Here is a 25,098-nt window from a genome sequence, read left to right on the forward strand (position 1 = left end):
TTTTTATTAGATTTTTATGAATGACTCTTCTTTTGTTTACTTTGGATTTAATTCATTTAAGTGGTCGGGGGACAGACACAGTCTCTGTGTGGTTTTGGGTGGGTAACTGCTCTAGCGCAGAGAAGCATGTAGGACTGCAGCTCTGCCTCCTGGTCTCAACTCTGGGTTGTCATGGTTTTGATCTACTAATAAACTCAGCCATATTTCTAGATATGAGAGCAGCTCCATCAAGAGTGGGATGTATGCCATCTCTCCTAATGTTGATGAAAATGATGAATGATGATGATAAAACATTAAAGGATTCCCTTAATATTTATATTATTACAATTCATCCTAAGGGGAACATGAATGTCTGAACCAAATGTCAATGGCAAACCATTCAATAGTTGTCAAGACATTTCACTAAAAAACTAAAATGTCAGCCTCATAGTGGCTCTACAGGAAAAGACTGATCATCTTGCAGCTAGCATGGCTAAAAACAATTGAATTTTTGTACAGGATATCTTTGTTTCAATTTAATTTTAACTGTCAATCACTTGATCAAGTGGGCAGCAGAGTGTTTGTTCTAAGCAAGGGAGATAGGCCTATTTTAGCACAGCTATGAGTGGGATGCCGGTAATTCTGCATTTTCCTGGACAGAAGGTAATAAAGGTAAGCTGACATCAGCTGTTGGCTTATTTCAACAATGTTCTCTGGAATTCAGAGAGGAAAGCCAACACTGATACCACAATAGGAAATTGGGAGTTGTGGTCTCAGTAGAGGATGTAAATGGCAAAGGTATACAATGAGAGCCAGGGGGGCACATGTTCCAGCCACTGACAGCGGTGCTTTTACTTCCAGCTATTCTTGTAAATAGGATGTGGTGGAAGTCAAAAGAACGAAGCATCGAGTGCTATGTGGCTAAAAACAACTGCCTAGCATGCTGCGTGTTTTCTTTGTGTCTCCCCATACAGAGACAGAGGATGAGTACACAAACACACATACACAGATATCCAAATCTTGCTGACGTCGTTGCTCCCTGCCTTCCTTTTTACAGAGCTGGAGCAGAAGAGGGCAGGGTGACTCTGACCCACTTCCATCCTGCCATGACCCACATCCTTACTCTTTTCCGTTGTCCTCTGCCCGTGCAACACACACTGTAATCCACACGCTCTCTACTCACACTGAAGAGAGAGAGGTCATTGGCTAGCTGGACCAGCGCTTGTGTAACTGGCTTATTACACCGCAAATGTTTTGTCTGGAGCTGGATTGTAAACGGTTCAAGCTGTAGCTGCTGTGTAGAAGTGTTCCCCTAACATGACCATGTGAAATTAATCAAATGTAAAAAGGAAAAAAAAATCAGCATAATTTAATCTATCAGCGGGCTGTTAGATTCTAATGCCATTGTTCTCATTTGATACTGACAGTTGATTTAAACGTACAGGGAATAACATGCAGAGGTATTTTTGTTTAGCGGCTCCGGCAGTAAAACAGCTGGAGTGTTTCCTGTGGGAGATGTTGTGGTGCTGATAGCCCTCGCTGGCAATGACCCTTGTTTCTGTTTGATGACTCCTGGACACATAATGGAATTTATCACACTCGCAAGTCAGCACAAAAGATTTCTAATCTCGAAGAATGAATAAAAACAGGAGGTGGACAAAATAACAGGAAGACTTTATTTTGAATCAATGGTAACGTTTTAGTCTGTGTTGTATTGCTTTCAACTTTATGTCATTTATACATAGTATTATTGTGGGTTTTTTATGGTTTGACATTTAAATAGAAATAAAATCATTCAATTCATATTGATACAGAATGAGTTGCTGCATATACAGTAGGTCATAGAAAATGTATGACTAATGACATTATTACAGGGTTTTGTTTGCCTTCACAGTTTACACAGTTCACATTTGAAATAAGAGTTGTATACTGTCTGTGGAAAATCTTATGATAATGTTAAAATCGAAGACACATTTAAAATCAGGTTCAAAATGTGTTTGCATTAATATGTAAATGGTGTATGTGTCCTTCTTGCCGTGTTGAATCTCAAAGTATTGGCATGTCGCATATCTCACATGAACCCTGTTACCTCCTTTGCCTGGCGTGAACTCTGTAGATCTGCTGATGGGTGTTTACTTCATGTGGAAGATGCCTTTGGCTTTACTGCCACCTAGTGTTAAGTCTGGCAAACTGCAAACTGCTACATTTTTATAAACATATTTTCTGTACATGAATGAAAAAAACACTAAACTAGTTCAAGCAACAAATAAGCATGTTATCAGTTAACAGTATGGGGGAAGACAGTGACAGAATGAAGATAACATAAAACTCATTTCTGTTCATTTGTTTCACTTTGTGTTCCTGCCTTTAGGTTGATGGTGCTCCACAGCTCGTGTTGTATCTGAAGCCTGGCAGATCACATGAGACAGGGAGTGTTCAGATGATGAGTGCATTGTCAAACACAGTCACTCCACCAATTACCCCCGCATCGTTGTATTCACTGTTCTTTGTCCTCAAAGTGTGACCGCAAACCTCGTTGAGAACCATTTCTCCTCCATGCCTGTATAGAGTTACAGATGCATCATGATTACATGCAAACAAGACACATTTGTTATGATTATCAAGCAGTCTGTATCTTTATATGATTCTTTTTTCATTTATGCCACAATCATGCTATATGTCTCTGTGTGTACTATACCTCACATAGGCTCCGAAAACTCCTATTTCATAACAAATAGAAGCAAGTGTGATTGGAAGGTCTTTCCTTAGCAGGATGTTTTGTTCTGTTCTGGGTCGGATCCTATCCATTAGAATATAGGCAGCTCTCCTTTTATCATTTTTAACCTCCTGTAGTAGTCTCACCATGTCCTCTTCAAAATAATTGTTCCCTGAAGTTAACAGAGATACAGTTTGTGAGGTCACGTGTAGTGTTTTTGCAACAATAACTAATACAGTGTTACATTGAGTGACTTGTAAAGATGAACTATAGAAAACTGTACCCCTGTTGCATACAGTATAAGTCATTTTGTGGGAATACCATCAAATGGACATCTTAAAGAACACCTACGAGAATACCAACACACATCACGTGAGGGCATGCTGATGTCACCTTACCTCCTCCTTCTCTCTGAGGCTTCAGTACAAACTTATCCGGGTTGGCCAAAGCCATGGCCACTGTTCGGTCACCTTCTGGACCCTGGAGCCCAAAGAAGGGAAAACTTATTCATTCTAATTTTGTGACAAACCAGAAACAGGAACAGCACCAGCATTTCTCTCTCTCATTTCTCTGCTGCATAATTATTTGAGTGCAAATTAGAATTTTAAGATTTGAGCAAAGACAACATTTCAGAGAGCATTTTTGATTGAGATTCTATTTTTAAGAGTCTATATAAATACCCCAAACTTAACATTGTAGCATTGTATCTCTTACACAAGGACACAGGGGACACAGTACACATTCCTGCTGAAACATTCATCCTATTCCACAAATTGACAGTTGGTGGCAGTAACATGCCATCAAATGTAGCAATGCCCTATCAAAGGCAGCAAAGAAGAAGACTACTAGCTGACGTACTCTGGACTACAACCATGGATGTATCATAAGAGGTGGATATGGTGCCACCGCTCAGCTTTGAAGCCAGTTTTTCACAGTGGTTACTTGCAGTATTGCAGTGAAAAATCCCCATGCGCCCCAAAAAGCATTTTGTGCGCCACACACCCCTGCCCTTATAATATATCCATGACTACAACCAGCAACCAGCACCATCAGTCCAAATCAGTAAAAGGAAAGACATACTGTTCCTGCAGCATTTCACAACTGAAATATAGATTTTATTTAGAGTACTTATATCTTATTTTATTGCCCGCTTACATCCATTTTGTTCTTTTAGTAATAAACACATTTTACTTTCCTATTGGTGTTATTTCTATTAGAGATATTCCATGATGACCAGATGTAGCAATAGATCTACAATCGGAGCAGCAGTTATCAGATGTTTTTTCATTATAACTGTTATTTCCACAAATTACAGGACAGTTGGGATGCTGGGCATCATTAGTAATTGCCGTCACCTAATATATGATGCTGGATTGAGTGGGGATGTCTCATTCGGTATGTACAATTCCTCCATTCTCACATCTCTTTGCAGTTTTTTTTTATGATGAAGAAAGTGTTTCAATCACATTTGTCAGTCCTCAAGGATACATACAGTGCATTTTGGTGAGAAACAACTATGACCTGTCCATCTCTGCAAGATAACAGGATTGAAAGAACTGTGTAGTATGTGTCATTCTCTCACCATGTCTAGAGTGTAAAGGCCAGCGAATGTTGCTCTGATCTGCTCCACTACTTGGGGCTTGTCAGGGAAGAACTTCTCCAGAACTCCAGGTCTGGTGAGCACCTGCTGGACCTTCTTGGTTCCAGCCAGCTGAGTGCCGACATCTGGACATTTCACAGCCATAGAGCGCTCCATCAGAAGACGAGCCTCCCAATTCTACACATACATGAATTCTGTTAGAAATTACTCACATCTGGAAATTAAACTTCTCCAGCCCCACTTCTGGATGAGCCTCTGTTCCACTAGTGCTCATTGCTCAGTATATTTTCTGATAGATAGTTTCTTGTATCATTCCTTCTAAAAAGATGAAATATGATCCTGGAGATCCATACTGGACAGAACATCTAATCATTTGAAAACTAAAACAATAATTTTGTTAGCATTCAAACTGTGCTTTTATAAGCACAGTTTGGAGACCTTCTGACCCCATTTTGTTCAATTCAGCTTTAAAGCTGCTCTAATCGACATATATATTTGTATTAATTATGAATTAAAATAAGCAACTGTTTGCCCTATCAGCTGTATAAGGTGATAATATGTGAATGTATATGGCTTGTTTCGGCTTCCCCCGAGATGCCAAAAAATTTGTTAGTGCAGCTTTAAAGTAATACAAATATTAGAGAATATCATATTTTACCTGTTCAGTGTAGTTGTCTGGTATGTAGCCATAGCGGTAGTACACAACAGCTACCTCAAGCCCATCTCTGCAGAGTTACAGTTCGACAGTGTTAAGACCTGCCAGAAATGTCTTCAATACAATTAAAGGAACATACATATCATGGCTTGATCAGAATAACAGACTAAAACATGTCAAAACATGTGACCATTGATAATAAAATGTTTGTAACAAGTGAAAGTTAAAGAAACTGTTGCACATTTTGGAAATGCACTAAATGAGAAGAGCTCAATTTCAGTCTCATATCAGTGCATTAACTAGCGAGCCAGAGCCAAGAGGTGGTTAGCAGTAAAAAAAAAAAAAAAAACTGTGATTATTTTTACATTTTGGTTGAGCTAAGTCAACCGCCTGCTACTTTTAATTTCATATTCAGCAAGTTTGGAATATAATCAAATGCACAACATACAACAATTCAACTATACAGCATGTAGTTGAATTGTTTACATGTTTCACAACTATAAAACATAAATGCATACCCACATAAACAATTTTTTGTCACCATCAAGAGATCCTCCTCTATACACCTCCTCAAATCTTCTGCGGATAACAGGAATATTTCTGCACAGACAGAGACAAAATTGTCTGCTTAGTGTTAAAAATGTTAATTATACAGTTTCTGCTTAAAGATCCCCTCCAGACATGTATTAAGATGTATTTAAAATGCACGACTTTGAAAAATATATAGTAATATATTTGTGTCTGATATTTGTGTCTGATATTGTTTTTCAAAAAAAGTTCAATTAATTTGTTAAAATCCTTAAAATTACATCCCCCCCTTCTCCCTCATTAAAAAATCCAGAATCAATATATAAATATTTTTCACTTCACAAGTTTAACTGTTGGACACAAGATGCCTCCTACTTCACTGTAAAGTCCATTGTCGGTGTTTGTACAATGGAGGCTTCAAGTTTCCATATCACACTTATATACTTTGGATATTGGACCAGGATTGGCTTCCAAACTATTTGTGATGTCATGAATCATGCTCGTAGGCCCACCCCTTAAAATCGGATTTTCAGTGAGCACAGAGAAACTTTCCACTTTCAACAGATGACTGTGAAAACAGCCTTCTAGTGTCACATACATCGTTCTGCACAGTGAAGCTCAAACATTCAACTGTAGGAACTGTTAGAGGAGAACAGGGGTCAAGAGTGCATTCTGCACTCCCTGCAGAGAAAGAGAGACGAACCGAGAAGGAGCTTGCTCTGCTTCACAGACTGAAAAACCACTTGAGATCTGAAACTGTGATATAAGCATATGTGTGACGCGCTGTGGTTAAGGTTGTTGAGAACTTATGCTTAGGCGCTGCTGTGTGAATATTTTTTACTTTGTCTGTTAGAGCTGTTGCTTAACAAGGACGCACCTGCATAAATTCTCAGAAAACAGGATTTTTGCTCATGTAGGTCACATGCTTTGTGCATGCATGCTTCATGCATTTTTAGAATAGCCTTTTTTGGTGCTATCCTTTGTTATTATTCATGTATTTTATTTATATCCTTTTTGGTATTATCCACTTACATATAACCAATGAAATGTTTGAATTTAATATATATATCGTGTAGATTTCAGATAGGACAAAATAGTGAAGACATCTCTCAGCTGCAACTGTATTGAAGGAGATGTAACCCTGAGGAGAGTTTCAGTTTTTTGTGAGATTTTTTACTTTTCTGGATTTTTACTCTTTTGCTTTTTTGTGCTGAATAAAACTAAGTAGATCACTCTGATTTATTTAAAAACAAACTTCCCATCTTTTTTGGTCCCGTTTCTTCACTCATCCAAGGCTCCTCAACTACATTTTCGGTAAAGCCCCTTGCTGTCTAATAATTCTCTAATATGTTAGAGATGCTAATCTGTGCTTCTCAAGAGAGGGACCAGCGGTAAAATTGTTAGGACAGGAGCCATTGTATCGGGGGAAAGCCAAGAGCAAGGGGCATACCTCGCTTGGTGCTGGGGCTCTCTGTCAGATACTAACAAATTTCTAGGAAGAGAAGAGACCTCTTTAACACATACTGATTCCACCAATAGTAATAAGTTACTGTATTACTATTATTATTATTATTATTATTATTATTATTATTATTATTATTATTATTATTATTATTATATTATTGTGATTAGAGACACTGGAATAAGGTATTCAGTCTTGCTCACCCCGTTGTGTTACTACATGGTGTAAATCCTTGACAAACTTGACAACCTAGCTGATAGGCAGGAGGTAACGTTGTAGTCCCAGTAACTTGAGCCACATGGCACTACTTGCAAACAGTTAAATAGCACCAAACCAATAGGAATGGGACTTCATTGGATCATGGCCTAGGCTCCTAAGCAGTGCCCTGATTGACACTTTAAGAAATATAAAACCCTTGATGCTTTCATTATGTCGTCATGTCCTTTCTCCTTACCTGTTCCAAAGCTCTTTCTCAATGCAACGATGACTGAGTTTGCTAATCTGGACTTCCTCAACCAGAAACATAATTACTGCCCTGCAGAAAGAGAATCAAGTTTACTAGTGATTTGTTATTATACAGTGAGTGACAAAGGTAAAAACGTTAAACAAAAGATCTCTTGACAATGTTCTTCTTGGGCAAAATAATATAATGACAGCCCTAAAGGATATAAGTTTACAATTTTTCAAGTCTGTCTAAAAACAATAGTAAGGTGCCCATATGAACATTGAAAAAATATTTTGCTTGCTTTAATCATTCCTCCTGTTCATATGAGTAACAAAATCCACAGTCCTCGTTCTGTGCAAAAATGTATGTAATAGCTTATCTGAAGATAAAATGAGGTTTCAGTAGTCTAGGTTAGCCAAATCAATTGGATATCTCCCAAAGTTCCTGTGCTTTTAGTACAAAGTCCCTCTTTGTGTTACTATCCCTCCCCTGCAGCTCAGCAGAAAAGCACTGGTCAAGCTTCCATTCAAATGTAGCACAAATTTTAAAAGAAAATTCCAGAAAATCAGCAGAAAAAAATGCAAATTAATGTTTCCATCCATTACTGTCAAGTGAATATTAGGATTTGGGCTCATTGAGATAAACATTTGGTGATGCTAATTCTTCGGTCAGTGCCATTAAACTGTTGCAGAAGAAGAGGGCACTATGAGATGCTGTAATTAAGAAGGGCCAGTCAAACCTCAAACAATAGAAATATGGAAAATATGATGAAAATAGGGCATTTATGTTTGTTTCATGTATTATCTTGAGAAACGTCTCAATCTCCTCATCTGTCCACTGATGTTTTCATATGCTGCCATTTTTTGTCTCTTCAGTAGTAGCTGGAGTGACATTTAAGTCACACATTTCATGTACATCATAATTTATTCACTAAGTTTGTTTCCATTGCACTTTGTTACATTGCACAAAGAGTTTCTATGTTCATATGGGTACCTGTTTTAAGATAAATGAAAAATTGTGAACCTATCCTTTATATATCTTTAGTTTCAATATAGAATAAACACTGCACCAAATGAAATCAATATGTATTGAAAAAACATGGGATTAAATGAAAGAAATGCTAATTTGCATATTTTTATAAACTTGTTTATTATTAATTACAAGAAATTGTGCAAAATTGTAGTATTATGTGTTTCTAATAATGTATGTAATCAACCAAAACCTGCAAGTCTTAATGGCTATAAGATCTTCTTCCCTGAATTTTTTTTTGACACACACACTTTTTTTTGTCACATACAGCGCGTTGATCTCCACCATCACCACACTTACTTCTGTTGGCCGTAGAGCTCCCAGGCCTTGGCAAGAGCAGCACTCATTGCAGAAGTCCTGTTGGTGTCCTGGATACACTTGCTCTCTTCAAAAAGCCCGACAGACTGCATTACATGTCTGACAAATCAGGGGGAACAACAGAACTCTTATTAACATACCACCTCCTTGGTTAAACTGATAACCAGTTAATTCACTGGTTCACTTCTACATATGCAAATGTCCTCAGATACCTGTGCACCATAGACAGACGGTCAGTTACGCCAAAACCACCTGCAGCAATAGTGTTGACCTCTATTTGCTTCAGAGAAGGTGTTCCATCTTCCCTCTGGTCCACCATGTAGTCAGACCGGTTCAAACCCAACACAATGGACTAGGAAGAAGATGGTAGAAGTTAATTTCCCGCCTGCTCATATTCCATTGCGATGATCCTCTCACCACTTACCAAGCCCCATTCATTTCATGTTAACATTTTGGTTTTGTTTTTAAGCTGACAACACGGACCTCACATCACTGATGCTGAATTTCACACCGCATTGCATTTATTGTTGTTGCTTACTTTAATAAATTTCAGTTTATTATTATTAAGTTTGGTGTGCGTCTCTCTCCACTTCAAATTCCTCACATTTTATGATTCTATGGCACAGATAGTTTTTAATTGAATTGAATTGGATTTTGTTAAACGTTAAACATGAATTTTGTTAAATGTTATATTGATTTCAGCTATCTGTCTCAAGTTTCACCAGAAAGTTAATGTGAAACTCTGGCTTGCTTTCATCTTAAGGAATAGTGTAACATTTTGGAAAATGTGCTTATTCGTGTTCTTGTCTAGAGTTAGATTAGAAGATCGATGAAGTCCGCCACACATCAGAGAAACTCTCCTAGATATTAAGGACCAGTGCATCCCTAACTGTACTGTCATCTAGTATGAAGTTCATCTAGCGCAAGAAAGAGTGTTTGGGAATACTGTGTGCCTTCTATACTTGCTGGGTAACAGCTTGTGTGTGTTAGATAGTCTAATTGGGCTCATGTTCATGTTCTGCTCACGGTGTGGCCACATATTAGCAGCTAACTTTGTTAGTGTTTCTAGTTTGTAAAACCGTAATATGATTTCTATGTAACTTCATAATATCATAGTTCATTCTGCTGTTAGTTAGCAGTGTTACTGATATACCTACTGAACAGCCACATGGTAGGTGCACTGGTCAATTAACGACGTGTGCACAACACATGTAGCCACTAGTAGAAATGTCATAACATAATTTATCGGCCAGTAGATGGCAGTGCTGCATGGCTAACAGACATTAATCTACTGTTAATCAGTCTCTCCAGGATTTTGCAGTTTTTATGTTATTTTATTGTGGCCAAAAATGCTTGATTTTGTAGCAGCTTTTCTCAAAAATTGTAATAAAATTTGCAATGTATTATGTGTAAAATTGCGGTAATTGGGAAAAATTGCAAGCACAGGAGAATATTGCGATTTTTTAAAAACTACTACCAATGAAGACTCATATGTAATCACTTCCTTTGATAAAAAGCATACTGCATATCACAGAAACAACTATATTTCATTGCTAATTTTAAAACGTATTTTCTTGGCAAGTGCATGCATTTGTTTTGGGGGCGAGCGAAAGAAAGATACTACTTAATTTTAATACTGTTTTTCTTTTTTAACACAGCTGTTTGCAGGATGCATTGTGATGAGGTAATGTATTTGTTTGTGGCTGTGTAAGATTAATAATTGTAATGGAGGATGTTGAAGCAAAGTTAAGTTTGTTTTAGCACCGTTCATACAGCGAGGTTAAGACTGCATTCACACCAAATCTGGCAATGCAGCACCTTCCCACAGGGTTGTGTGGGGGTGTGGGCGTATTTATTTGTTCAATAGAACGTAACCACAGTGAAACAATTAGAAAAATAACGTTTTATTGATCTGATTCAATCTTTTGTTCTTGCTACACCGTCACTCGCTCTCTTCATTCACTCTCAAGCTCGCTCAACCACTGCTGCTGTCTCTCTCTCTCGCTCTCTCGCTCATGCTCTCAGCTCGCTGCGCTCTCTCTCTTTTTCTTGTCTTTTTTAAAATGAGCCAGGAAGCCAACAACAAGTCTAACTTGAGAAGAGAAATGTTCTCCCCTCGTCCTAGCAACGTCTTTGTACTCCCTCATGCTACAATGCGACATGTAATGTAAACATGGGCTCTTCCAGTCTGCGTGTCATAAATTATGTTTCATAATTATGATTCTGATCTGCAGGGAATCTGACCCGGTGGCTGGCATTTAGAATAACTATATAGAAATAGCCATTCTTCTCACTGATGGTCTTGTTTACTTATGTAAGTCATATAGAAGCATCAGAGGCATCATAAGACTGTTTCATAACAAATAAAATCAGTAAATAATGCCATCTCTCTTTATAATGCAAGGAATCTCTGTCTGTCTCTCTGTCTGTATGTTTGTCCTTCACATATCTTTTGAACCATTCATCCGATCTACTTCACACTTGGTGGGTGCATTGCTGAGGACCCAAGGAAGAGCAGTGTCGAATTTGGTGCAATTCTGATATGCGACATGTTTAATATGAATAAACAAGAGATCAGAGAGCCACTCCACTCTGCAGCAGCAGGGCAGGGCTTCTGGGCTCTGTGACTGCATGTCATGATCACAGCTGTAAAAACCTGCCATGAGAGAGAGGATAGGACCACATCTCTTCATTTGATTACAGAAGTTAGACTTTGTTGTGGGTTTCCCAACTTATTTTAAAATAGACAAGAGAAAAAGAGAGGGAGAGCTAAGAGCATGAGCGAGCAACAGAGAGACAGGCTAGAATGCTTTCTCTGAGAGAGAGACAGCTCGTGAATGAATACTTTTTTCATTTTCACAACACATTTTCTGATTGTTTCGCAGCCGTTATGTTCTAAAGCATCAACAACCATCAAACACTCGACAAATGATTTACTGTGGAGACAGATGTTTTTTAGGTGCAATTTGGGCATGTGACATGTTTAATATTAATAAACTGACTCGCTGAGTGGGACAAAGGCACACTCCCCGCTCGGTTAAACTGCCCAAGAGAGAAGAACGAGGGCACACTTGAGAAAAAAAAGAGGCAGAGTAAAACTAGCCAATAGGAACGCAGACACATTTGATTGGCAGCAGAATCAACCAATGGAAGGCCGTAAACTTCTATCGTTCATGGATTAAAACCATTTAATTTATGAAATCCTTATCATCTTTAGTGCGTTTGTCAATTGATGCATATATATGGGGTTCTCGAGAAATAACAAGCAATCGGCCCGCTCCCAACAGGCACATTGTAACCGGCACAGCACAAGTTAAAATAAATCCATTAACATAAAAATATTGTTTCATTTCCACAGCCCCCATTTTTATGTTTGAGATAGATTATGTCCATCCCTGCTGTCTGAATAAAGCATCAACTTGTATTCTTCTGACTAAATGAATGCAAACTTCATTTGGGAACATTTGGAAATGGTTTTGCATGGTCTATGTCAGTATTTTTTGTTGGCAGGTGAGATTTGTCCACCTTCCACCTGGATGTGGGCCTGAATCCTTGCTGAATGTGCGCTGCGATGACTTACATTACCTCGACATGAAATACGGCAATTGGCCCAAATCACAAGCGACCTGTTGATTTGGCCATTTCATGCAGAAAGGTTGCAGTAATTTAGCAAAATTGCAAGCTCTCACAAATATTGCTGAGATTTCTTGAATTTGAGTCAATTATTGCAATTGTAAAATTTTGCAATTTCCTGAAGGGACTAGCTAAAGAGGGAATAGGCTGTTTCAGCTTCAGAGATGACTGTTCATACACTGTCATGTTATTTCTCTGCTGTTGGCCAGTTTTGTATTACATTGCAGTGTGATTTCTACATTTGAAAGAAGCAGTGGAGTTTCTATATATGTCTGTTGTATTTTTTTTCTTATAAATTCACCTGTTTATCATACATGTTCATTCTTATTTTATTATGTTTATTTGCACAGAACCACTGAGTCATTGAGACAGTTGTGTGAAAGGCTTGTGGTTGTGATGGTGAAAATAAACACATTGGAATAGAAGATATCTGTGTGACTGACTGATCACCTGCAGCAGATTACCATCTATAGAAATAGCATGGAAGCTACACTTTCCTCACACTGTTGCACTGGGTGACATGTTCCTTGACATGTATGATGAAGACAGGCACTGTGTTTATTTTGAGTCAATCTCACACACACCGTCCTGCTGCTGAAAAGTCATTAGAGCACCAAGAATGTATTAATAAGGGCTGAAAATAGTCCTAAACAAATGCACTATTCACTACTGTCCAATACAGTGTCCGGATGTTTAAATAAACTGCTCAGCCTTTCTTAAAAATGAAACTATATTTTTGTGACCTGTTGTTCAAGATTTACATCTCCAGTAGGAACCAATGGGCTTGGGGCTGAGAACCACATACAGGGTAGGGAGGTCAGTAAGAACTGAGACATGGACTACCAGTTTTGGTCTTTTTATGGGATTTGTTGACAGTAAGAAAAATGTCACTAGCCTTATCCTGAGAGTGCAAATACAGTTTCAAAGCCAGGTTATCTACATTGTTAACACTGTAAATCAAGTTTCTTACCTGTGTCCGCCCTTCCTGCTGCACTTGTCTGTATATGTCATACAGCTTAGCTGCAAAGTCATCTGCCTGGATTGTACTGCAATGTGGAAGGAGACAAATCATTGAACAATATATATGAAGCGCTGCACTTTTGAATGTCACTCTCTGTTATACACCTAAGCCTGTAAAAAACAAACTAAAAAAGGGTTTTAATAGTGAATTCCATTTTTTCATCTCCATGCAAATCATGGCTGCTAAAAGTATAACAGCACAATTAGGGGAGAATGGGGTAAGTTTTGCCAGTGGGTAAAATGAGCAACCCCCTGTATCTAGGTAACCATAAACAAAAGTAATCATGTGACCAAAGCTCAACGAAGTATAGTTCCCCCCATCTTAATACATCTTGTACTGTAGCACATGGAGAGAGTGGTAAGTAAAACAGAGCAAAAATATATATATATTTTTGTCATGCCAAGTGAATTCATCATGTTACTAAAGTTATCAGTCTTGTATCCTAATTAAAATAGATACATTTTGGACATTATTACATGTTAATTTAAGTCAGTGTAAGCTACAAAACAAGGTCATAAACTTAGCATAATTATGGATCTGAGCCACTATGTGAAACTGTTTTGTCAAAATGGAGGTTGTGGGGTAACATGTGCCGGTGATGTTGGGGCAAGTTGAGTCAATGGTTCAATTTACCCCCAAAAGTTTAAATAGGCTACCTATGCACAGATTAACCTGTGTATTTAAGTATTATTTTCTGATAGTTTAGAGAAGAGAACAGAGACACTGTTCATGTTAATGTTTGATGTTACAAGTGTTAGAATGTTGATGAATAAATACCTAATTTTTGACTAATGTTAAGTTTAAGCCATACACAAACATGCTGTACATACAAAAGAGTGACAAATTAAAGGAAAAACCAACATGAAGTGTCTTAGTAAGGTGTTGGGCTACCATATGCCTCCAGAACAGTCATTGATTCTACAAGTATCTTAACTCTACTGGAGGGATGAACACCATTCTTCAATAAGATATTCCCTCATTTGGTGTTTTGATGATGGTGGAGATCGTGGAGAGCGCTGTCTAACACGTCAGTCCTAAATCTCCCATAGGTGTTCATTTGGGTTAAGATCTGGTGACTGTGAAGGTCATCGCATATAATTCATATGATTTTCATACTCATCAAATCATTCAGTGACCCCTCGTGCCCTGTGAATTGGGGCATTGTCATCATGGAGGAAACCACTCCCATCCGGATAGAAATGTTTCATCATGGGATAAAGGTGATGACTCAGAACAACTTTGATTTGCAGTGATCCTTCCCTCTAAGGGGACAAGTGGACCCAAACCATGCCAGTGAAATGCCCCCCAAAGCATAAGAGCCACCAGACCCCCTCACTGTAGGGATCAAGCATTCAGACCTGTACTGGTTTTTCCTTTAATTTGTCACCCATCTGTGTACACAAAAGTACATTTACACACACATTCTTTCTGTAGTTAACACACAAAGATCACAGTTTAATATTACTGAAAATGTTTAGGTTGTTTTACATGTTGTTCAACAGGACACAAACATATAGTTTTTTTATTTAAAAGTATGAATTTTGTATGAGTTTCATTAATGGCATTACTGAAGTTCAAAATTATCTCAAAATTGTTTGATTTTGGGTCATTTCTGTATCAGCATTCAACGGTGGCACTATTTACAGTGCTTACTTTACCCCTATCTTGGGGCAAGTTGTGTCATAGGACTCACTTTATTTGATGGATCATTGTTCTAAAACCATAATAATTAGATAACTTGTTTAAATTTCCATGGGCACACAACAACCCGAGGTATTTATAGTAACTATGATTTGAAACAAATACACTTTCATTTTGCAGTAAAATCATCAAATGTAAAAAGTGGCTCATGTTACCCCGTTCTCCACTGCTGTCACAACCACCCTCTACATCATCCAGAGACACAGAGTCATTTTATCTGTGCTTTCTTGCTTTGTGGCTGTAGGATTCAAAGGCCAGAATTTACATAGAATTTTATAGAAAAAAAACGTCGCCATTAACAACATATTCTAATCCATATCAACCTTGCAAGAGCCTCCTCCAGAAAGTCTGGGTCTTGGCCGATCTTGTCCATCAGGGTATTGAAGTGAATTTGCACTTCCAGAGCCTGGACGAGGGCAGCTTTGGGCACAGGAGTGGGGAAGAGTGTGAATGGAATGAAGGTCACAACCTGAAAAAAGATGACACAAATGTATTGGCTCATTGCTTTTAGAACGAACAAGGAAAAAAGAGCTTTCATTAGTACATTCTTCATTGTTCAAAATATGTCTTTCATGTGAACATGAAAGTTACAAATCAGTATATTGTTTGTTTTTTTTATCTGGGACCTATTGTTTTAAGTTGATTTAACAGATGTTTGGCTGGACTGGCCACTGACCAGCCCTATAACCACAGTTGTGAGTGAGTGAGTGAGTGAGTGAGTGAGTGATGAAGTTTCACCATTGGTCGGCCGGTCGAGTGTTGGAGTTTTGGCCATTGGCCGTTGCTCTTTCAAAATGAATTGGTGCGAGATGATGGAAGTGGCGGACAGCAGCGCGATGCAGAGTGACTGTGTTTCTGCTCTGAGCTCTGACGCTGTTAAATGCAGAGAAGTCAGCTAAACTCCTATTTAAACAGATGCGTACCAGCATCTCTACCATCTCCTCCTCTACCATCCAGTGTGATCGACTCTCTGGCTAGAAGCGCTGTCAGTAGCCGACAGGAGAGATGCTCTGTGTTGCATTTGGATTTTATAACTGAACTAATACCAGGATGCAAGTTTTTTATTACTCTGTCGTTTTCACATCACAAACAATGAACAACAGCATTAAAACATGAGTCTTGCTGGTAAAACGTGCGAGTCATGTAGCTGTCCTGTCAGTTTAGTGTGGGGAGGCTGCTCTGCAGGTGCACTAGATTTGACTGTAACTGCAGTAACTGGGCAGAGATAACCTGAATTTGCACCCAAAATGCTGTCAAAAATGTTATTCACAATTTCCACGCAGCACAGTACGTAGGCGTACTGTTGAATGACTTCATTCTGAATTGTGTCCGAGAGCCTGTTATCTCTCCAAAAAATCCATTTGCTCTCTTTTGGGAGGTGACAGGACGTTAAACCGGGGCAAGCGTGGAGTAGTGCGAGCTAGGCTAACTGCTAACCCAAACAAACCAGCAGTTCCAACAATCAAGCTGGCTAAGTTTGTTCTCTGGACAGCAAAATGGATACTATCAGACTTTTGAGAGCTTCCCAGTGCAGTGTGAGGGACTAATGTGTCTGTGTTTACAGAGATATGGCTAAATGAAAACATCATGGACACCGTGGATGGGCTAACACTCCACAGAGCAGACAGAATAGCCTCACAATCTGGTAAGCTCCAGGGAGGCCGCCTGGCTGTTTACATCAACAAATGGTGGTGCCATGATGCCGAGGTGGTCTCTACACTCTGTTCACCGTGCATAGAGTTCATGACAGTGAAGTGCTGACCCTTTTACTTGCCGCAGGAGCTGATGGCGATTGTCATTACAGCAGTCTATGCACCACTGAGTGCTAATGTGAAGCAGGCTATGAGTGCACTCTACAACACCATCAGCGAGCAACAGACGGCTCACCCAGATGCATTCAACCAGGCAAGTCACATGTCTGTTTTACCAAAGTTCTACCAGCACATGAACTTTGCAACAAGGGGCAATAACACATTAGACCATTAGTTTACACAAACATCAAGAACTCCTATGAAGCAGCTCCCCTCCCCCACATTGGTAACTCTGACTACCTAACTGTTATGCTAACACCTGCATACAGAACTTGGGTGAAACGAGAGAAACCAGTTTTCAGAAGACAAGGTGGCCACAGAAGGCAATTCCATCACTGGAGGACTGCTTTGAAAACAAACAATGGGACATCATTAAAGTGGCAGCAACATATGATAACTAGGGTAGACCAGGGACAGTTGTAACATGAGATGGTTGTAACACCTTGAATTCCTCCAATCAGAAACAAGCTACAGTGATTACACTCATTCTACACATGCTCAGTTAGATTGTCTTCTTGCTTACAAAAACGGAGCCATGTTTGAAACTCCCAGAGAAAGTTACCGGCAAGTACCGTGTTAGTGTTTTTCTGAGGTAAAAATGTAACTTTTCTATCAGATGTCTTTTTTTGGATACTGTCCTGAGATCAAATGTCTAGGAATCCAAACAAGTATTATTAGAATCACTGTTTTGTAAGCTAAAAATAGAAACGGCTAACATGTGTCAAACTAGCAGTCAAGCTAGTTAACATGAGGTGAAAGAATGGCTGGTGATACTGGGAGTGTTGTAACGCCTTGTTACAACCATCCCTGAACCAAGTTTCATTTATATAAGGCCTACATAAACTGGATGGATGGATGAATGGATGGATAGATGGATAGATAGATAGCAAATTAAATGTAAAATGTCATAAAATTACATGCTAAGTTAATAATAATCAGTTGCATGCTAATAGTCAGTGGAAACATGTGTTTGCTTACAGCATGCTAAATGTCAGACAGAGGAAGACAGACAGAGGAGTCCCACTTCCTTTGCTGAAGAAGGCTTCATATGGCATAAAACAGGGTAAATCAGTCAGGAAAGTGGCCAAATCATATGGCATTTGCCATGTGACCCTGTACTGAATGTTGTCCTCAAATTAATCCATTTTGATTTCATATTTAAACCTTTTTGAGGATGTGCGTACTACCCATTAAATAATTTTCTTGCATTATAATTTGATGGCTTCTCCTCTTTTTTTGTCATGTAGTGTGAAAAAAGTTATTCATTATTTTTTTTCAAAAAAGAAGAGAATAGTCACAATAACATGAATGTTAAATAATCTTTTTCATTCTGAGTATTTGATTGATTAATTATGTATATTTTTAACATGTTACAACCGTCCCTGGCATGTGTTACAACTGTCCCTGTACACTGGGACAGTTGTAACAGTGGAATGACTGTATTTAAATCAATTTTGCAACCTGTACATATTTCATAAAACCACTTAAATACATTGTTTCACTAGTTGACACACTGACGTTTATAATATAGCAAAAATTGCCACAACTGTCCCTGGTCTCCCTTACGGAAGAGGATTACGGCCAGATGTGAAAAATTTATTTAAGTTCTGAGTTTAAAGTCAGAATTCTGAGATTAATGTCAGAATTCTAATAAAGGGGAGGGCAGGGATACTACCACCACCACCCAGCAATTAGGTACTCCAGCTGTCCACAGCTGGAGCTGGAGCCCACCTAAGGCATGGGCCTTTGCCAGCAATGACCCACGCAAAGCCACAGGGCCAGACAACATACCTGGGGATGTTCTTAAGGACTGTGCAGAACAGCTGAAAGATTTGACATCTTCAACATCTCACTCAGTCAAGCAGTAATGCATACCTGATTTTATTTTCTTTCTTTTTTTTTTTTACTATATAAAATGGATAAAATCTTATTTCATAATAGAGCGCATAGCCCCTCCTCTCTGTGCGCACATTTTAGTTTAGAAAACATAATAAAATACTTTCTTGTTTGTTTTTTTCTCTTTGGGATTTACATGTTTTCATTGTTTTTAAGGGAACTTTTAGATATATATCTTTATCCTTTCTGTTGTACTGCTGTGGGCTAAGAAGAACAGCATTTCATTTTTTTGTGTATGCATGTACACCAGAAAATGACAATAAACTCAATCTTGAATCTTGAAGAGCACTGACCTGAACATTGGTTGGTTGGTTCCAGAACATGCCTTGCTGTACTCTGAGCTTGCCAGGCCATGTCAGATAAAAGGGCATTAATTGGGGTGTTTTTTAGAACAGACATTTTTTGAATGGCATCACTGTGAAGCTTAAACTTCTCATGCTTGTTAAATTTTTCTGTGGCCTTCCACCAGTTTGTGAAGCCTCCCTCAACAAAACGGCCTTCACAAAAACTGAAGCTGGTTGGTTGATGCAGTGCCTCTGAAACATTAGCATTTTGACTTGCAATGTTAGCTTGAATTGCGGGGGCACATCTCCTGTCAATGCGTCCATGCTCATCAAACTCTGGGGAGGGTGCGTTGGTCATTTCAGAGTTGCTCGGACTGGATTACGAGTCTGCCTCGACCAACTCACTGAATCTTTTTTTGTTTTGTTGAGGCTTCCCAAAAAATTAAAAATGTGTTTTTGTGTGTTTCGACAGGTGGTCAGTTAGCTACGTCAGTGACGATAAGGTCAATAGCTACGTGACTAGTCACTTGACATCACTATTAGGACTGGTAGGAGTGCATTTGGTTATTAGCAATAATTCATAATTATCATAAATAATTGTGAATTATGAAATCAAGAAATTATCAATATTAATGAATAATATGGACACCAACTGTTTAACAGCCTCACGGGGGGACACAACTGTCAGATCTGTGAGGAGCACGGTTGATTATTAGCAATAATTAATGTTTATCAGAGATTATTATTAATTACAAAAATTAACAAAATTATTCATATGAATTTATAATTATGGGGCACCACCCAGAAACCGGGACCAATAACCAAACAAGGTAGTCTCATAAAAAAGTTCACCTAGAATGTTAATATCTGAGGGATAGGCTATGAATATTCACAGGTAATGACAAAAGACTTCTCTTTGAAGATATAACAGTATTTACTAAACTTAGCAGAATTAACAAAGTTAACAAATGCTTCATTCAATAAACCACTGTCCTAAAATCTAATTCTACTTAAGCAAACATACAGCTATGTACAGTGAGAACACATACAAGTGGGAGCATGTATGTATGTGTGTGTGTGTGTGTGTGTGTGTGTGTGTGTGTGTGTGTGTGTGTGTGTGTGTGTGTGTGTGTGTGGGGGCGGCAAGATGGCGACGTAATCTGACATGATGATGTTGAGGGTTTAGATGCGGACGTGACTATGGGAGGAAGTCACATCATGCGAGAACCAAATAGTGGAAGTGACGGCAATGTCTTGGTTAGACAATAGCAAGATGGCACCACCTGGTGGTCGGCGTCTTGCACTCACCCAATTCCGTGTAAAACACACGTGTCTGATGGCAGATACGGACGGATAGAGCAGTGCTTTGTCCATTATCTGACCGTCAGATGTGTAAGAAGATGTGTGTGTGCATGTGCATTAGTAGCGAGAGGAAAGAGAGAGGAAGGAAAGCGACCATGGGGGGAGAGAAGTGGTTGCCTTGTCCACAGAGAGCATGCGTACAGACGGCAGTCTGTAACGCACGTTGTCTGGTTTTTGATCAACAAAGCAACTTACTTTCCCACTCACGGTGGCACAAACACAGCAGTAGTCCCGAGTGGGACAAACACAAAACAGTCTAGCGTGGTGAACACAACTAAACAGGCAGCAAACTTCAAATACTCCTCGGAGTACAGCAGCACAAAGGGACTCGGCGGTCTGGCTATTCGCACAACAAACAACAGCAATAAATATAACAGCAGCACTGAAGCTGAGAATAACTCACAATATACTAACTCTAACATTAACTCTGCCCAGACTTGAACCTCTTACTTGGTCGCTTCAGAAAGCAAGCAGAGTGTGTGTTTCAATCCGTCTTTCAGTCCAGCTCGGTTTCTCGGCTTGAAATGTTCCTGTCTATTTATGTTTCAAAAGATAGTTGCCAGTTCTTGAATTTCAAAGGATCTCCAGTGAATCATGCAGGCTCTGGTAATGGAAGATGATTGGCACTTACACCTTCTGTTAGCACGTTGACCAAATCAGAGCTGTTCTGCTCTTGAGGCATGGGCATTGCAGTTGATGGAGCTTGAGGTACCAGACTTTGGGGACTAGGAGCTTGACTTATAACTGTTAGGGAATGAGAAAGTAATAGGGGGCTTGAGGCATGGAGGAGTTGGGCTGTGACTGGCAGAGATTGAGGAATGAATTGAGAAATTGTGAGGTTAAGAGCCTGAAGTTCTCCTGCTGGTTCAAAGTCATGCAGCAAATCTGTTTATTCAAAATTTTCTTTGACTTCATCGTAGACTTTTACTCGAATCCTTGCGGTGTTCAATTTCTTCACTTCCTCTAGACATTTGTTTATTTTTAGCTTCTAGCCTGTGAAGTTCTGTCGCTTCCTTTTCTAGTTCATCCAACACTGCTGAAACTTCCTGTGATTCATCAGCTTCAGCCACAGCCTCATTTATTTTGACTGAGTCGATGCTAGACCTCCACTTCTCATAGATGATTCTGTACCGATGTTGTACACTCTTCAGCCTTTCTTCTTGAATTTCTCCTTCCTTTTCTGTTAGGGTTCGGGTTCTTTCACTTTTTCATAGTCTCTCCACTACTTCTGCAAACTTGGTGTCTGAAGCTTCAGGTTGAGCAGTTGATTTGGCATTTTTATGGCAGGTCTCAGTGTTTGCATCAGACATTTGAGATACTTGAATGGTTATGGAATGTGTGTAACTACTGAGTTTAAATTGGATTTCTGTTAGGCTATGTGTAAAAGTAAGCTACAGTAGGCCTACATATGAGAACCCAGGAAGGTTGTTGATTACTGTTTTCTAAATATAGACTTTAAAATGGCATCAAGACAACTTTATGAGCATTGAAACTTATCTAGTTTTCAAGTTGATTTCAATTTCAAAACAAAATAAGAAGACTGGAAATTACCTTGGCACAAATTAAAGTATAAACCATAATTACAGAAGGAATAGGCTAAGAAATGCATTAAATCAGTTATCCTTTACAAAAAAAAAGGTTTTCACATTAGTGGAGTTACCCTTTAAACTTTGCTCGCACTGCCCTATAAGCTCGGTTACTCTTCATAAAACACAAAATTTTATGAATCTTAGTTTCAACTTGTGATAGGACTTGTGTCCTTTTCTTTAACCTTTACTAAAACCTTGTTCACTTGCTTATGGGTTTAACTTCTACTTTAAACCTTGTGACATGTAACAACCACAAACATTGACAAAAGACAATGTTCTAACCTATTTACTCTTCATTTTATGTGATGTAAATTAATAGGCTAATAAATGTGAATCAAATTCCAAAAATCACCAACAGCATAAATCTTTGAGTTGACTGATTTTCATAAATAAATAAAAATAAACTTAGCTTCAGTTCCCTTTCTACTACTTTCTTTCTACTTTCTCATGTTTGTTGACTATTTGCATAAAACAGGAGCAAACAGGTGATGCCACTTCGTTCTCTCCTTGTTCCTCATGTCGAGTCTTAACAGTTTTCATTCTCCTCTCACCTTAAAACACACAGTTTTCTCCCGCAGTGATGGTGACGTACCACATGATCAGAGCTGATGGCTTATACTCGGGTCCATTCAGATACACTCAGATATTGGATATAGACATACAGAACCAAGGCCTGCAGCAGTAAAATGAGATCTGACATGACACAATTAGAGTGGAATTTGGACCCCACCCGACTCGGGTTCTGGGTCTGGTCTTGGTTCCTCAGAACCCACTGGACCTGCTAAGACCTCTGGGTGCACAGACAGTATGGGCATCTCCAAGTGCACCTGCTATTTTGGTTCATGTATGTACTGAAGCGCAAAGTGCCAAAGGACTAGGTGAAGGTGAATATAGATCAGCAGGTGTTGCTGGCTTTGCGCTGCTCAATCTGAATAAACCTCCCACCTGTTTGCGCCTCTCCCACCTGTGCACCGTGTGCTCTTAATTGGTCACCAAAATACCAAACTGACGAACAAAGCCAGTTTCAAGGTCAGAAAAATACCAAACAGTTGGAGCGCTGCTTGCACTCAAAAATAGGGCCCTTTATGTCAGTCTCTGATGGAAACCAGTTAGTGAGAATGAATTCAAAACATACACAGGTATAAACAACAAAGCAAAATCATTGTGGTTGCCCCTACCTCAGATGAATTGGGGGTCTCATGTGTCCTCATTAAGAGCCCATGTTGAAAAGCCATCTCTTTTGCATCATCCACTAAATTGTTTAATCTATCAGGGTTTGAGATCAGCTGCTGGAGAAACTCTTTTGTTGCCATCGCTGTGAGTCTGAGAGGCAAAACACAGCAACCTTTAAGAAAAAAAGATAATATATTTCACAAAGGAAATTAACAGAAGAACCAGTAATCCAGTTTACAAACCTAATGCAGTGAGGTCTCCCGTTGCCACTGATGTCTCCCACAACCAGCTACTTGTAGGTAGACCCACAGTATTGTCAGTCAAAATGTAGTCAAAAGGCCAGATTAACCTGTTAGTCTGCCCTGTAGTAAAAATTCTGGTGCATCTGTCCTAGGAATTTGTAAAACAGCAAAACAACTGATACTGGGGCAAAAAGTGCCAGCCTCCTAAAGCTTTCCAAATAATCTTACATCTCAAATGCTTATCCAAATGGTCCAAATGGAATTTGACACAGAAAGAGCCCCTTGGTTTAGCTATGTATCATTTTTGTTGTTTATTTTTGTTTTTTTCTTGGACACAGTTTTTTTGTTTTTTGTGTTATTTATCTATTATCTGTTATTTTTGTCTGTTTTTGTTAACCAAGCAGAATAAAATAATAAAAAAAAAAACATCTGGTAATAACCTCACAATGACCAGACTCTGCATCATTTATATCATTGATACATATAAATAAAGTAACATGACTCATACGAACACAGAGTAGCTCCCTTAAAGGGCTGGTATAGTGGAAAATAAGAAAAATTATCTTTGGGATGGATTAGGGTGATGGTGGGACCTCCTGTGCTGCAAAATTACTCAATTCTATCTCCTTTTTAAGTTATTTGAAATTTTGAAATTTGCAGCTTAAAAGTTAATTGTTACTATGTCACACCAGAAAGTCAAATCAAATATGCTAGGAAGCTTTGGCATGAGCCCACCGCTGCCAGGTACATAACTTCTGTAGTAGGAGTTTGCATCTCAGCTGGGTGATGAGCAAAGCAGGACGCTAGAAGTGTTGCTGTTGCTGGTTGTTCAGCAACTAAAAAGTCTTTACAGCCTTCCAGAGGATGAAAATTTACATTTGGAATGGCTGAAATTCAATTTTTGGAGACAGTCTTCCCTCCATTATTGGTAAGTGGTTATGTGTGTGTTCTGCAAATTTCACAGCTGACCGTCTACTTAACGAGACCCAGTATTCTGCAGGATTTTCAGCTTTTTCACCTTTAATCTTTTGATGACGTTTTAAGACAAGTGCACTCGTAAACATTGTTTCTTTCTGTTACTCAGCTAACGGCGTATGTATGTGTCATGAAGCTAAGCTAGCAACATACGGCTACATTCTCAGAGGCTGCAGATTTAAACATATCAGTCCTGCTGCCTTCAGATTCTGCTGGGATTTAATGAATTTGAGGAGAAGCTTTTCATACAGTATAAACAGCTGTGGACAGCAGATGGAATCTCTCACATTCATTTATCAATGCAGACTGATTTACTGATTTTCCTTAACAACATTAAACATTATTTTCTGTGCCAATTTTGGTTGGAGAGTGTTTAATTGACATACAGTATTTATATTTATATTTTAAGCATTAATCTGTTGTTGCAGCACGTCTGAAGCAAGTATGTAGTTTGGTCTGTTACAAAGTGAGTTGAGCAGGTGGACCCAAACGCAGAAGGCGGCAGACAGGCAGGATCAGATGCAGAAATATTTATTGAAACTCAAAAGACACAGGAGACACCAAGACTCAGCCACAAGGAACACTGACCAGAGGGGTGTTCCATCAAGCTGGCTAACGGGATATCCTGGCTTATTTTGATAAGCCTCGCTAATTTAAGTGAGAGTTCTGTTCCATCTCT

The 25,098-nt window shown here is 38.9% G+C and overlaps 1 protein-coding gene across 4 annotated transcripts in view; it reads right to left on the minus strand.

Annotated features, from left to right (window-relative positions):
- Positions 1–1,636: 1,636 nt before the first annotated feature.
- Positions 1,637–25,098, minus strand: part of LOC122983067 (glutathione synthetase-like) — a 41,326-nt gene continuing 17,864 nt past the window's right edge. For 2 of the 4 annotated variants that reach the window (XM_044352784.1, XM_044352785.1), the window contains exons 2-13: positions 23,208–23,374; positions 15,411–15,556; positions 13,336–13,411; positions 8,945–9,084; positions 8,715–8,831; positions 7,395–7,475; positions 5,473–5,550; positions 4,954–5,020; positions 4,278–4,472; positions 3,094–3,175; positions 2,678–2,867; positions 1,637–2,539 (exon numbers count right to left, since the gene is read on the minus strand). In XM_044352784.1, the coding sequence (XP_044208719.1) occupies positions 2,416–2,539; positions 2,678–2,867; positions 3,094–3,175; positions 4,278–4,472; positions 4,954–5,020; positions 5,473–5,550; positions 7,395–7,475; positions 8,715–8,831; positions 8,945–9,084; positions 13,336–13,411; positions 15,411–15,556; positions 23,208–23,342 (1,431 nt within the window). In that variant the 5' untranslated portion in view covers positions 23,343–23,374 and the 3' untranslated portion in view covers positions 1,637–2,415. Of the gene's footprint in view, positions 2,540–2,677; positions 2,868–3,093; positions 3,176–4,277; positions 4,473–4,953; positions 5,021–5,472; positions 5,551–7,394; positions 7,476–8,714; positions 8,832–8,944; positions 9,085–13,335; positions 13,412–15,410; positions 15,557–23,207; positions 23,375–23,444; positions 23,725–25,098 lie in introns of those variants that run through there. The other 2 variants (XM_044352786.1, XM_044352787.1) reach the window with 2 other exon arrangements.

Source organism: Thunnus albacares, chromosome 5 (genome assembly GCF_914725855.1).
Source record: "Thunnus albacares chromosome 5, fThuAlb1.1, whole genome shotgun sequence".
In the NCBI taxonomy this organism is placed as follows: Eukaryota; Metazoa; Chordata; class Actinopteri; order Scombriformes; family Scombridae; genus Thunnus; species Thunnus albacares.